General features: G+C 60.2%; 1 protein-coding gene across 1 annotated transcript; it reads right to left on the bottom strand.

The window, feature by feature from the left end:
- IRF6 (interferon regulatory factor 6) lies at window positions 1–13,855 on the bottom strand. Its single transcript, XM_037497127.2, has 8 exons — window positions 13,794–13,855; window positions 9,718–9,894; window positions 6,566–6,770; window positions 5,661–5,789; window positions 3,759–3,902; window positions 2,457–2,849; window positions 1,688–1,806; window positions 1–1,188 (listed from the first exon to the last, which is right to left on the bottom strand). Exons 2-8 carry the CDS (start codon window positions 9,889–9,891, stop codon window positions 964–966), a joined length of 1,389 nt encoding a protein of 462 aa, XP_037353024.1. The 5' UTR covers window positions 9,892–9,894; window positions 13,794–13,855; the 3' UTR covers window positions 1–963.
- Between the last annotated feature and the right edge of the window lie 472 nt (window positions 13,856–14,327).

Genomic DNA, 14,327 nt, shown 5'->3' with positions numbered 1-14,327 from the left:
CTCGCCACTTGCACCCAGCTACTGGGGCAGCCAGTTAAGCCCCCATAGCGGGGCCTCTATGCCCCTGCCTGGCCTCCAGCCATGCAGCACCCATTTCTCCCAGCTGAAAGCATGACAGGAAGGACAAATGTCCTGGAATAGTGGGGTGGGGTGGTCCTCCATGCCCAGCTCACACCCCAGGTCTTCCTGGGAGAGCAGAGGGCTCTTCCTCTGTGGCACCCGCCTGCCACAGCGCGGGAGTGAGGGCAGCTGTGTTCCTGAAGGTCCCAGGTGCTCGGCAGCTCCCCCCAGCTCATTTATGAGCCTTCACAGCACAGGCCAGGTGACTTTCAGACTTTGGCACCTACTTCTATTTAGATATCAAGCCTGGTTCCTAAGCAACCAGCCAGCTCCCCTCCCTCCCTCTATCTCCTCCTCCTCCTGCGGCTGGAACCAGCCAACTCTACTAGCAAAACAGGTCAAACGGAGATCAATCCTGACAAATCAGTGCTAGAGAGAACTTTAATGAGAGCGAGGGGAGAAAAATGCGGCGCAAGAATAATGCAGACATCCTGTCCCAGGCAGCTTCGCCCAGACCAGACCAAAGGCTGGAGGCCATGTGGTCAGGCTGGAGGCAGTTCTGGCCCCTCCCAACCCCCTCGATTTACAGTGAGGACTGTTGCCTGAGGTTAAATGATGGGCTCGGGGTCACACCGCCTGCCACTAGAACCCTGGTGGAAACTTCCAGACCAAGTCTCCTTCTACTCCATTCCACTACCACTGAGAGGTTTGACAAAGAAAAGGAAAGACTGAAGGGCGATTTTTTCCATAAATTAAATCAACTTTAAGAGCTAGACACCCTTGGAAGGTCAGAGACGACTGATGTGTCAGAGGGAAGACAGGTTCCAAGCTGGCTATGAGGGAAAAATAAAAAATATCCGTATATACAAAGCTGTAAAAAAAGAGCAGGCAGGTGGCAGGCGGCTACTGGGTGGGCAGGGCGGGGGGCAACTGCAGGCTGGGGGCGGGCTGCAGGGGCTGCCAGCCCTCCTGGGTCTGCAGGATGCGGTACAGCTGCTTCAGCTGGGCCACGATGTTGTCCTTGATATCCGGGGTGGAGATCTGCAGGCGGACACTGCCGCTGTCAAAGGACCGGGTGAAGTCACCGGAGAACATCTCGTAGATCATACGCGCCACCACTGGGATGACCTGCTCGGACGGAGCACAGGCATGCGCTGACGGGTAGGGCCACCCAAACGCTGGAGGCCCCAGGGCTGAGGGCAAACTGGCAAGCCCGGCAGCCCACCCAGGGTCTAGTCAGACACACTGTCGTCCCTCTGCTTCCCACTCCCCAGCTCGGTCACAACACACATCAAGAAAGATCTGCTCCCTTAGCAAGACTTGTGCCCATATTTCATCTGTCCCAGGCCTGCTGCCTGGCTCCAGGGGCCAAACCCAGGGCCTCACTGCCATCCCCTAGAATTAGGCATCCCCACAGGGACCCAGAAGAGGAGCAGTAGGACCTCATCCCACTGGGTTCCCACAAGTCTCCATTGTGGGTGAGAGGATGAAAGACAAGGTGTCCCCCAAATCAGGGGGCACTGTGTATCATCACAGGGCTCGAAGCCACACGGGCAGCACAGGGTCCCTGGGGCTTGGCCCCACACTGAGCACCAGGGTGCTGACCGGCTCGTCTCGGCAGTCTCACCTGGACCAGGATGAGCTTCCTCTCCGGGGGCTTCCCATCTGGCCATTCTTCCCCAAAGCACAGGTAGATCTCAAATGGCGGCTGCTTCTCTATCTGCCCTTTCTGGTGGGCAATGAGCTCTACGGAAGGAGAAGGCCACGTTGGGGACATGGTCACCCGCTCTCAGCTCAGGCCACGTCCTGGATTACGCTGCCCCCACGGGCCCACACGAGGGCGACCAGATTCCAGCGTGGGTTGGGCAATGTGTCTCGGCCACACACCCACACTCTGTGGCCTGCCTGGGGACAAGGCAAACGCATGGCGTCCTTGTCCCCCGGGGGCTTCTGCCGGGCACCACGGCACTCGGGGCTCCAGCCACAATGTGGAATTCACAGCTCAGTGCTGTCCCCAGACCTGTCTGCTGAGATTCACTACTCAGGTGATTCACCACTCAGGTGTTTAGCTGAAGGTGATGAATCAGGGTTAAGGTGGGTCAGACGCGGGGCTGAGGGTGGGGGGCGAGACAAGGCTGTGTCTCCCACCTCTGCCACTCAAGGGGTCCTGCCAACCTGACCTCTGTTTATACAGAGGTCACGCTGGGGCCTAGCTGGGTGGGGGACAGTGGGAATGACATGGCCCTTCTCTGTTCCCAGGCCACTTTCATTTTTCAGAACCAAGGTTCCTCCCCCTGGATGCCCCCCCGCCACCCCAAGAGATTTTTGGGTCAAGACCTTTGCCGTCAGGACAGAAGCGAGGGAGAGAGGAGCAGCTCCTTCCAGAGAAAACTCACCACTAAGGAAAGTTTCCAGACAGAAGAGCTTGACCTTCTTCTGTCTCTCGATGAGGTTGGGGGTCACAGGCGAGGGGGCACAGGGCCCTGACCAGTACACCTTGCACTGGCACAGCCTGATGGCATAGATGGCATGCCCACTGACCTCCAGGATCAGCCCCCTGTCCATGACATCCAGCAGCTTGCTGGTGAACAGCTTCTGCTTCTCATTGGTGATGTGCTCCGGGCCCGGGAACTTGACCTGCTCCAGGCTGACTGGTCCGAACAGCTCCTCCTGGTCAGGCATGGGCCCCAGGTCCCCATAGAAGAGCCGACAGCCCTGGGGGTTGCTCACAGTCATGGTGTGGCTGTGCTCCTTGCCCCGGTACTGAAACTTGATCTCCAAGTCGGTCACTGCAAGGGGAGGGGGCGGTGAGTCCCGCCCTGCTGTCCAGCCCAGAGTAGGCCGGTCCCTCCAGACAGAGCCCAGCGCACAGTGCTCAGGATGGTCATCAGCACCCCTGCAGTCGGGGAAAACTTGGCACATCCCCAGATGCTCACTCAAGATGTCCTGGCGAGCAGGCCAAGGTCCCTACACTGCCTCTGTCCCTCCCCATGCCTAGGGCTGATGTCGCCACACAGCATCATGGGTCCTGGCCTCCCTGCTTCACGCTGAGTCTTCACATCAGCGGGGACACTGGAGGGATGGGGCCAAGAACTAAGGAATCTGGTGTGTGTCTCACTTTGGACCCACTGCTTAAAGAAGAAGAGCTGGGCAGACAGGAAGAAATACCAAGCAGTCCTCTGCCAGCTGCTCTCCTGGTGAGTCTCGCCAGGCCCTGCTCCTGGCAGGACAGCCAGGCCTCAGGTCTTGGCATGGCACTAGGGTTCAGGGAAGTGGCCCTGGCACTCGCAGCCCCACCACATGCAGGGAGAACGGGTGGGGACACTGATTCTCCTTCGAGCTAAACGTATGCCCGGCTCAGAAAGATACCTTCTCTGGGTGCTAAAGGCCTCAAAATCCAAGCACCTGCGCAGACATCAGCCTCTCTATCAAGAAGTGCCTGATTCCCGAGCCCCAGCACAAGCCAGGCCTCCCGCTGCTCAGACGTGAGAAAGCCGGCCACTGCTGCAGCCTCCGCAGCAGGCGGGTCGGGCTGACACTAACTTCTCCAGGTGACTCATCAGCCAGCCAGGAGCTGGGCAGAGGCTGCCTGTGGGGCAGACAGCTGTTCTCTACAGGGGAGCAACGGGGCAGAAGGCGGGCCAGGATGGGGCGAGGGAGGAGCTGACAAGTAGCAGGGGAGGCCAGGGCTCACGTACTTGGGAGTGAGCTGATCCACAACTCCGGGGAGCTGTAGAAGGGCTGGATGGGGGCCTGGGGCACCTCCATCTCCAAGGGTTCCGTCTTGGGCCACACTGTTTCTGGGCTGCAGTTGCCCACACTGGTGGGTGCCATGGGGGAACCTAGAACAGAAGGATGTGGGTGAGCAGGGACACCACACACGCATGCACGCCAGTCCAAAGCTCTAGAAATGGGCAAGGTCAGCGGATGAGAGCCAGATGCTGGGCCAGGCCATGCGTGGTCTCCAGTTCCGGGACCCCTCGGCTAGCCCTGTAGGAGGTGGCATCCTGGCCTCTGCCTGCTAATCACATTAGTTCTCCTGTAAACTCAGTTCTGAAAACTTGCATTTGCCTAAGACAGGCGATCAATTCTTCTCTGGGGGCCAATGAAATGGCATGGATCAGAGACCCTGTTGTAGGATATGGCCAGCAATGAAACAAAAATGGGTCCATCCATAAAATGGACTCACCTGAACTGATCGACATTGAGTAAGGGCTTATACACAGAGATTAATAAAAAAAAAAAAAAATACTTCTGCGTGCCCAAAATATGTGGAAGAACAGTCAAGAACCTAGAAAGATCAGTCTCCTCTAGGGAAGGTTCCGGAACAAGACGGAAGAAAACCTTTCTATTGACTGCCCTTTTTGTGCCATGAGGTGTGAATCACATCTTAGTGATTTGAAAGTCTCCAATGATTTTTTTTTTAAAGAGAAAGAAAAGCCCGCCCTGTATCCCTGTGTTGTAGGAGCCTGCTCAGCCCAGAGCCTGCCCCCACCCCCAGGAAGGCACCTCCTCTCCACCCCCCAGCAGCTCTGAAACCACAGGGGCTGATGTTTCTTTGGTCCAAGTGTCTGGTTCTGGTTAAATCTATCTCCTGTTCAACTGTTTATTCTTGATGTGTGTCTGACGTCTTTCCAGAAAGGACCCAGGTGGCCCGTCACGTGGCCACACAACAAGGGCTTGAGTGAAATCTGGACAGAATGAGAATCCAGCCTCCCAGAAATGGCATGGATCAAGAAACCCTGTTGGAGGATGCAGCCAGCAATGAAACAGAAATGGAAGTGGCTGCACACGCGGAGGTAAGGCCGACAGGGCAGCGAGAGCTGGGAGGGGACCCGCGTCCCCGGCCTGCAGCCCTCAGCCCACCGCAGGGAGCCCATGACGTCTTCCTTTAAGCCACTTCTTTGCAAGGGGATGAGTGACTAGGCTTGCAGAGAGCGAGGGGGCAGACAGGGTAGCCATCTGCTGAGCCTGGGAGATCCCGAGCGGGAATGCCCGCACCTGAGGGGTGTCCTCACAGACCGGTTTCCAGGGTCATGGCCTCCTTGGAGGCTTCTCAGTCATGGTGGTCTCAGCGGGCAGGGAGACAGAGAAGGGGGCTGAGGAGCAACCCAATTTCATGGAGCCCCCTCCAAAGGAGACCTGGCCCGCGTCGTTCTGGGCTCCTGAGCTCGTGGTGTCAAGAGGTTCACAAGAGAACAGTTTTGTGCAGATAAACACCCTCAGGGCTGGCACTGAATGTAGGAGTCACATGTGGCCCAGGGGCCGCCTAATCAGAGTAGCCCACCAAGGAGTGGCCCCGGGTGTGGCCTCCACCATGACTCTGTGCTTGGCAAGGAAATCGCTGGGGTTGGTAACAGCCAGTGAGTTTGTATATAAGACGAGACTCGATCAGCAACTGAGAAAGGTTCTATTCCTCTGAATCACCAGTCTCGGCCCAGGGGGATGGGGTGCACAGAGCCACCCCAGCAGAAGCACTGGCCCCGGCCCACAGTCCAGCTTGCTGTGGCCACACTCCACTGCCAGGGGCTTGGGGGCCAGAGCAGCTGGTCAGAGCATGTGGCTGTGCTCCCACTAACCCCCAACCCCGCCCCACTCACCATTGATGTTCAGGAAGGGGAAGGTGTCCTGGATGGGCACATGGTGCTGTGACTGGTCCAGCTCATCCTCCTCGTCCTCCTCATCCACGTCATTATCCTTCTCATCCCAGGGTGTGGACCCTGTGGAGCCTGCCAGAACAGAGATGCAGCCACAGGGGCAGCGCATGGTCACCCTTCAGCTGAGGGGAAGCCAGCACAGCCGCTCTGGGGCTCAGAGCCCCCCTCAGCACCCCACGAGGGGCCAACACTCCCCATGAGAATGAGCAAGCCCCCACCCCTCTAGCACTCAGCACCCACCACAGGCTCTGTTTTCTGCTCTCCCAGTACATCAGTGCCCCTTCCGAGAGCTCAAGGGACCCCAACTTCTCTTTGTCAGCTTAACATGACAGCGGAGTCTGCCTGGATTCACTGGAGACTGGCCCAAGAGGCTCCACGTGCCCCCCAAGTGCCTGAGGGCATCAGTGACCAGCCTCCCCACACCAATAGCCACTTGCCAGCACATCCAAAGAATGAGTGACGACAGGTCACATCGGTGCTTTGGCCCACAAAGTGGGCAGCAGAGATGAGCCCGCACTCTTGCACAGAATGGACACTCCAGAGGTCAAATGCTCTGACCCAAGGTCACACGCGTAGTGTGACCAGGTATAGAACACAAACCCTGGGCCCTGCTCCTCCTTCTGAACCCCTTTCCTCCCCTCTGGCCAAGCCCTGTAGCTCTCTTCCACCTCCCCACCCCGCCCCTGTGTCTGGCCCGGTGGGGCTCACTGCATTCACACCTTCTCACGGCCTCCAGGGCCAGCTTTCTCAGCCAGACTCCAGCGGCAGCCAGGCATGGCTCTCATCGGCTCCCACCCCGCGGACCCAGCAGAACCCACGCACGGCCCCCCTCCCATCAGGGGCCTCACCTGGGTTGATGATGGAGCCCTGGGGCTGGGGGAGGTCACACACTTGGTAGATCTTCACGGGGTTCATGGGCACCTCCTTGGTGCCGTCGTACATCAGCGTGAACTCCCGGCTCTTGTTGAGTGCACAGCGGAGCTGGGCCTTCCATTTGGCCGGGTCAGGGTCATCCACCCCTTCCTGGTACTTCCCTGTCTCCACGGCCCAGGCCTGGACAACGGGCGAAGAGGGCAATGAGCACCCAGAACCCTGCAAAGCATGCTAGCCACTCCCCCACGCTCCATACACACCAGCCCCAATTTATAGCGGCTGTGGCAGGAAGCCCCTCAGGAACCAGGTAGGGAGGAAGCCACAAGCAAACAGTCTGAGGGGGGCTGCAGCTCAGGGGCCACTGGTGCCCCCCAACCCCCACAGGAGGCGCGGCCACCGTCAGGGCTGCAGAGAAAGAACAGCCGAGAAATGGCGTCCGAAAACTAGCAGCAACTTGGGGAAGCAGACTTGGGTGATTTTTTTGCTTCTTTGCTTGGCTGGAGCTACTTTTGTGTTAGGACATGAGGAAGGGCCCGCAGCGGCCCAGGCCATGGGAGACAGGACACACCTGGAGCCAGCTGGCCCAGAAGCGGGGGGCCTCACGCCCCGCACCCACACCTGCCTGGCCCTGTGCTGCGGGCCCCACTCACGGGGATCTTGGGCTGCAGTTGCCAGGGGCAGTGGCCAGGCCACACCCATGTTGGCTCCTCCCCTGTGATCTCATCCCCAGGCAGGGGACAGGAGGCCTCCCAGAGAGGCTTCTGCTGTGCCCACAACGGGGTCCTCAGGACCAAAGCAGGGCAGAAGCAGGCCACTTCTGGGCCAGCCAGCACCAGGTTGCGGCTGAGGGAGAGCCCTGGGCCTCTGGCTTTCTTCGTGACGAATGCTTGAGTGTGGAAAGTGAGGTTTTGTTAGCAGGGCCTCAAGATCACAGGCACACATGCCCCAGCCAGGGACAAGCTCCCTCCTCTGTCGGGACCAGGCCCTGGTGGGTCCAGCTGAACTGGACCCCCAGCCCTATCCTTGGAGAGCACTGGCCTCTCCCTCAGGGGAGCTTCTTCCCCGGCCCGCCAAGCCCTTCTCCTCTGATGAAGACGCTTCTTACACATCTCAGACCCACCTCCTGCCTCTGTGCAGGGCTGGCATAGAGATGGCCAAGTGGGCCCAGGTGCCTCGTGCTGCTACTCGTGCCTGCTGACTCACCCCCACCCCCACCAGCCCCCAGGGGCTTGAGCCTCAGGCCCCAGGACTCAGCAGGTCTGGGGTCGGTCACTGCCACCCTGGTTCCCTTGGGCCTGCCCTCCTCCTGGCTGCGCTGGCTTTGGCCCCGCCCACTTTCATGCCCCCAGAGCCACCCCAGGCCACCACATGCGCAGGAGCTGGGCTGGGGTAGTTTGGAACACTGAGCCACCTGCTCAGCCATCCCATGTCAGGCATCCCCCAGAGACAGGAAGTAGCTCTGGGGCTGCTGAGCCCCTCCCACAAGTCCTTTCATGCAATTCACACAGCAGCCCCAGCACAGCGTGCCTGGCTTCACCCCATTTCCCTTAGCAGGGAGCTAAGTCCGAAGACCTCTCGCCACTGGTTCAAACCACATGTAGCGACGATGGTCAGATTTGAAGCATCTCCCAGCTCCTGGCAGAAGGGGTGCAAGGTCACAGGGGCAGATGCTGCCTGAGTCTCTCCCAGCCCCACCACATGCTGGCTGTGATGAGGGCACATAAGTGAGCCCCTCCCAGACTCCTACACCCCAAAAGAGGTGTCAGGGTCAAATGCACAATGGACGCAGGCTGAGGGCAGACTTACTGCAAGTCTCACCCACACCTGCCCAAGCCTGGTCTCCTTCCAGGACAGGGGTCCAGTCACACAGAAGGCCTCACGAGGAGGGGTTTTGGGAAGCAGCCCAGCGGGCAGCAGATGCCATGCACAGATGCAGGTCCTGGCCCCGGTGCTGAGGCTCCCCCGCGCCCTGCCCCTGAGTGCCAGCCACAAGGCGCTGGGTGCCAGGGGTTCTCCTTGTCACCTTATATGAGGCTTCAATTTTATTTTACTTTTCTTTAAAAGATTTATTTATTTATTTATACAAGCACTGGGTACAGTCAGAAGCACGGGAGGTTGAGAGAATTCACCAGAGCCAGAGCGGGGAACAGAGCAGGCAGAAGGACCGAAGTACACTGCTGAGGGGAGCAGCGGTCACAGCAGGAGAGGTCTGCGTGTCATGTGGGACCCTCGCTGGCAGCCAGGGATTGAACCAGCGCTGCAGAGGCTGCAGTCAGCTTCGCAGCCCAGCGCTCAACTGCTGCGCCACCGGGGAGGCCCGAGGCTTCAATTTTAAATGAAAAGCGCTCGTTTACTCTCTGAGCACCCTCGGTGCTATTTCCCTGGTGAGAACCCGCGTCCCATCTTGAGGGGGCCTGGCATGGCAGGGACAGGGCATCACAGACGACTCCCTACAGGGCAGGGAGACACAAACCCATTCTTTGTGCCTCGGGGTGCGCTGTGGGGAGCACAGACTGCCTAGATGCCCCAGCCAGACTCACACCCTGTCTGGGGTGGAGCTTTGGTCTCCTTTCCATGCTGTGCAACGTCACGAATTAAATACTGTTTTGTTTCCATCACACAACTTAGACCAATGCTACATTTCACTCAGGAAGACACTTTTGTGGAAGAAAAGGTCATCATCCAATTACTTTTGGCTTTTCAGCAGAGCTTAAGATGGGGCTAAATATCTTCCCAGCAAATGCAAGCCTTCTACACTTGCCCCACAGGCTGCGCTGCGACCGCCCACGCACCCCTGACTGGCCCAGACAGCGCCCAGGCCCCAGGTCGTTCCTTTAGCAGAGCCCCCAGGGCCAACCAGGATGGAGAGGATCTGGGGGCTGCCTGCCTTGGTGGATCTGGCACAACCACCCACCACCATCACCTGGCCTTCAGCCAACGGCTCCTCTGTCCTCTGGGGTGTGAGCTGTGCCTCCTTGATGGTGGGAATGGACGGGGGCTGGACCTACGGGCCCACTGCCACGGGAGCGAGGCCCCCAGCGTAGGCCCTCAGCTGAAGCGGAAAACACAGCGGAACAAGAGCCAGGAGGACCAGAGAGAACGCCGTGGGCAGCAGGAGCCACAATACCTTGAAGATGGTGTTCTCCTCCTCCTGCTGGGGGCTGTGCCGCGTGGCATGTTTCCAGGGGATCTGGAAGCGCTTGGAGTCTCGGTGCAGCCAGATGAGCCCCGGGTACAGGCCGCTGTCCACCTGGGCCACCAGCCAGGGCTTCAGCCGCACTCGGCGGGGGTGGAGGGCCATGATCTGGGGGAAGCAGGAGAGTTAGCAGCGCTGGGAACCTCTCCCCACCACCATTCCTGCAGTCCCAGCACGCATCACTCGGTCACGGCACAGAAACCAAATGTAGGAACGGGCTGGCCAGGAAGGAAGGAAAGAAGCTGCTTTTGGTTCCTGCCCCCCCCAGCCGTTTACCCCCTGCTCTCCCGCCAGGCCTGCCTTATCATGAAGGGGGATCGCATTTCTCCTGTTTAAATCCCGAAGCAGGAACACAGAAAGATGATGTCACCCCTGGAACACAGCCCTTCCTAGAGGACCGGGCTTGGAGGACAGGGGAGGCCCTGTTCACAGCCTCCTCTTGGGAGAGGGAAGGAGAGGTTCTGGAAGGGCCCGGCGGGCCGGCCCAGGAGTACTCTCTAGAGACAAGCCCACGAGTGGGAATGCTTCAGTAGGAAGTGGCTCCCTCAAGGTGGGGAGGCTGCCAGGCAGGTCCTGGGTGCAAAGCCCCACCTACATGGGTGAGCAAGAGCCTGTGACCCGCCTCATCACGCTTTCATTTCTCTGGCCCCCCAAGAGTCTGTCCACAGGGAAGGGTCTGGTTATCCACAGAGCATCAGGGTCTGGGAGAAGGCCGGGACTCAGGTGCCTGCCACAGCCACACACCGGCCTAGGCCCTGCAGCAGCCTGCACCCCAGCAGCCCCCACACAGGCTGTGCCCGCCCCACAGGGGCCCCCAGAGCCGTGACTGCAGGGTAAAGTCTGCCATCGATCCTCCTCACAGGCATGCGCAGAGCAGATAACAGCTCACGGGACGGAGCCCTGCCTGGGCCATACCCGGGAGCCTGAGGACTGCACTGTGGGCTGGGTTTGTCCATGGCATCCCTGCTCTCCTTACGGAGAGAAAGGGATGCCTGGAAGGTAACGTGCATCCGACAGGTATCTGTTCTGCTGCAGGCCTGCCACACTGGCGACAGCAACTGGGCACCCACCAGGCTGCAGAGGACACCACACTGGCTGAGGAGGGACCGACGAGAAATAAGTCACCTTCACACCCACAGATGCCCACCGGTGGAGCGGGCAGGAAGCAGCTGAGTCAGCAGAAGGCTCCCACCCAGGGGACTTAGCTGAGTCCCTCCCGACACCCCTTGCTCCCTAGCAGGCCCACCACAGGGAGAACCCCAGGCCTTCGGGGCTGGTTCTTTAAGAGCCAGGCAGGACCTGCTCTCACCTGAGCTGACTGACCCAGTTACCAGGTCCTGCAACCAAGCCTTCCCTTGGGAGGGGCGCAGCTCCGCGGCTGGCACCCCTCAGTCTTGGCTGTGGTTTAGGCTGTTTTGAGGGCAGCCGTTGCACCACCAAGGCATTCACCTTGTGAGGAGGGAATGAGTGGTCTCCCAGGGGCAGGTTCCAGTGGGACCAGGGTGTGGGAAAGCCCAAGGGAATGGGCAGTGGGCAGCAAGCCTGCCCCAGCGGGGGGCTTCTGAGGATCCCCCAGCCCTGCTCAGTGCTGCACCTGGGCCTGGCAGACACAGGAAACGCCTCTGGGTGCAGCAAGACGTTGAAGGGAGGGTTCACTCCCATGGGGCCGAAGCCCACCGAGAGGTTAAGGAAACCACCTGTAGCAGCGAGGAAAGGGCCCCCACTGCAGAGCTTGGGGTTCAGCGCTGGAGCCAGGCTCCGCTCCGCATGTTTCCAAAATGGTGCCACACGTGAACAGCTCCACTTCACCCAGGGGACATGGCGGCCGCCCCTGCAGGTCCCTCCACCTTGGATTCTGCCAAGATCCCCCACCTGTCACCTGATAACACTAAAAACCGGCAGAGAGGACAAGGGGGTCGCCCAGGGTTAAGAACAGACTGGCTGACAGTGCCTTTGGCTTTGGCCCAGTGGCCGCAGCAGCAGGTGGATGGGGCAGGGGTGTCTCCAGTGTCATGGGTGACATGTGGCAAAGACAGGGACTGGCACGTGGCGTCTCCGGCTAGTATCATAGGTGCTCTTGCTGCAGAGGTCACTTGCAGGACAGAAACATGCAGGAAGAAGTGGCCGTGGACAGGAGGCCGGGAGGGGGCCCCCAGAGGCTGCCCAGTTGGAGGCTGTACCCACATCACACCCGTCCACGGCTTTTATATTGCCCCCCATTTTCCTACATCCCTACAATGACATGCTTCAAGGTATGATAATGATAAAAACAAAACACACGTAGTTATTTTTTATGGCCATGGGACACTAAGACATTTCTTGCTCACTGGAAGGTATAACAGAGGAAGACCAAGAGCTGGGGAGACCCTGGCAAGCACCCCCTTTACTTCTGCAGCGGCTTCAGTGTCCCCCAAGATTGACATGTCTGATTTCATCCTCACCTCCTGTCAGTACTGTCCTCAGCTCCTTTCCAGCCAGTTAACTGAGGCACAGAGAAGTTACGGACTTTATCTGGGGCCTGGACCCAACAGTCCCAGGTTGGGGGTGCACCCAAGCCAGGCCACACCCTGCTTTCCAGCCCCTCCCTTCTTCCATACACCAAGTCCCACTGGCCTGGAGAAGGGTCGCAAGGCAGTTAGGCAGGGCCCGTGAGATACCCACTGGCCCCTGGCAGATACCAGAGTCTCCTTCCAAGCCCCTGACCCTAAATGCCAGTGCTGCAGAGCACCTGGGCCACACCGGACTTGGCCCAGCATCGTGAAGCCGCAGGCCTGCGTCTCTAGCAGCCCAGGAACAGAGAAGCCAAGCCAGGCTACCCCACACTGGTGGGGAGCGAGGGCACCTGACACTCCACACCCCCGCCCAGGCACCAGCTTCCCTCCCCCCACCACCCCAGGGGCCAGTCTGCAAACACACACACCACCTCCGCAGACTCCGCAGAGGCACCAACCCGAGCCAGGCGCTCACCACGGGTTTTCTCAGGGTAGGACACGCCCGCAGTCTCTAGGAGGGGTGTAGGGGTCCTATTTCCACTCAAGCCCCCAGAGGGGACTGAAATGCCTTCCTGCAGGTTTCCCAGCCCTGCCTCGGCTCAGCCCAGCTCTGCCTCAGGTGCACACTGGGCCTGCAGCCATAGTTCCCACGCCTCCCCCAGCTGGGTGGAAGCAGGGGCTGCAGGGTGGGGGAATGCAGGCCCAGGTGCTGAACACGTCCAGCCTGCGCCCACTCTCCGAGCATGCAAGTAAGTGAGCGGAGCAGGCCCACACCCACTCCACACAACACCTCGCCCTCTGCCTCCAGGGAAATTCCACTTTTGATATCCGGGAGCAGGGTTGGGGGCAGGGGCACCTCCGTCCCCACAAAGCAGGCTGCCCATAAAGAGTGGTACCCCAGGCCTCCCTTCCAGGCAAGCCTGGGAGACTCCCCATTTCACCCCACAGGTCTGGGTCCAGCCCCTTCAGGGAGAGGGCCTCACCCCCAGCAGCCACGCCCAGTGCCACCTTCCCAGCTCAGCTTGGCTCCCGGGAATCCATGGGTGTCTCCCAGGGGCAGGGCCAGGTTTCTGGCTGCCAAACAAATCCAGGGAGAGAAGAAAATTCAATCAAGTCCCTGGCCGTCCCCCTCCCCTCCAATTTCCTAGTACCCACCAGCACCAAGGGCCCAGAATCCTGTCTTTGGGACGTGGGGGCCCAGAGCTGGTAAGACAGAGGGGTGGAGGAGCCTGAGCTCCCAGGAAAGAGGGAGGGTAGGGGCCCAGCGGGTAGGGAACAAGGGAGACTCCACAAAGTATGGGATCCAGAAAGGCCCGGCCCTGCTGGGCCAGGCAGGACCCTGCAGAACCTACCTGGGACAGGGCGACAGGCCCCCAACCCCAGAGGGCACCCCTCAGTAAACAGATGTCGCCCAGCAAGCTCTCCATCGAGAGCAAACTCTGAGGTGGACCCTCCTCAGCCAGCAGGGGTCCCCCCCCACTCTCCAGGCTGGTCTCCAGAAATTGGAGTCCCCACCTTTTCCTCAATCGGTCGACCAGAAGCAGATGTCCCTCCGAACCAAGTCCCCAGCGAAGATCCCCCGCCGTCACCGCGCGCCTCGGCCGACCGGGCGGCCACACCTGGCCCTGCGCAGGTAGGGGCTGCGGCTCAGCTCCCGTCACGCACCGGCCCTTACCTGCCTGGCCCAGGTGCGCCAGCCCACGTCAGAGCCTCGCCCAGGACGCCGCCGCCGGCCCCGCCCCCAGGTGCGGCCCCGCCCCCCGCCCGGCTCCCGATTGGCTGTGGAGAGAACTGTATGTAGCCTCGGCCCTGCCGCCGCCCCCAACTCGCCCAGCTGACCAAGCCCCGCGGGGGCCTGGGCGCGGGCCCGGTGGTCCTGGGAACTGGAAGGACCGGGAGGTCAGACCCGAGTCAGGAGGGGGTGCCTCCGCCCCCGTGCCCCGTAATTACCTGGCGCTTTGGAGACAGTTAACCACAGGGAGGCGGCGAGATCCGGGCTGCTACCCACCTGCCCGCCTAGCCCAGTGGGAACCTGGAGGGACGCAGGCC

The sequence above is a fragment of the Talpa occidentalis genome, unplaced genomic scaffold, assembly GCF_014898055.3.
Source record: "Talpa occidentalis isolate TD23 unplaced genomic scaffold, MPIMG_talOcc4v2.1 talOcc4.8, whole genome shotgun sequence".
Lineage (NCBI taxonomy): Eukaryota > Metazoa > Chordata > Mammalia > Eulipotyphla > Talpidae > Talpa > Talpa occidentalis.
This window is presented reverse-complemented; position numbering and strand designations above follow the sequence as displayed.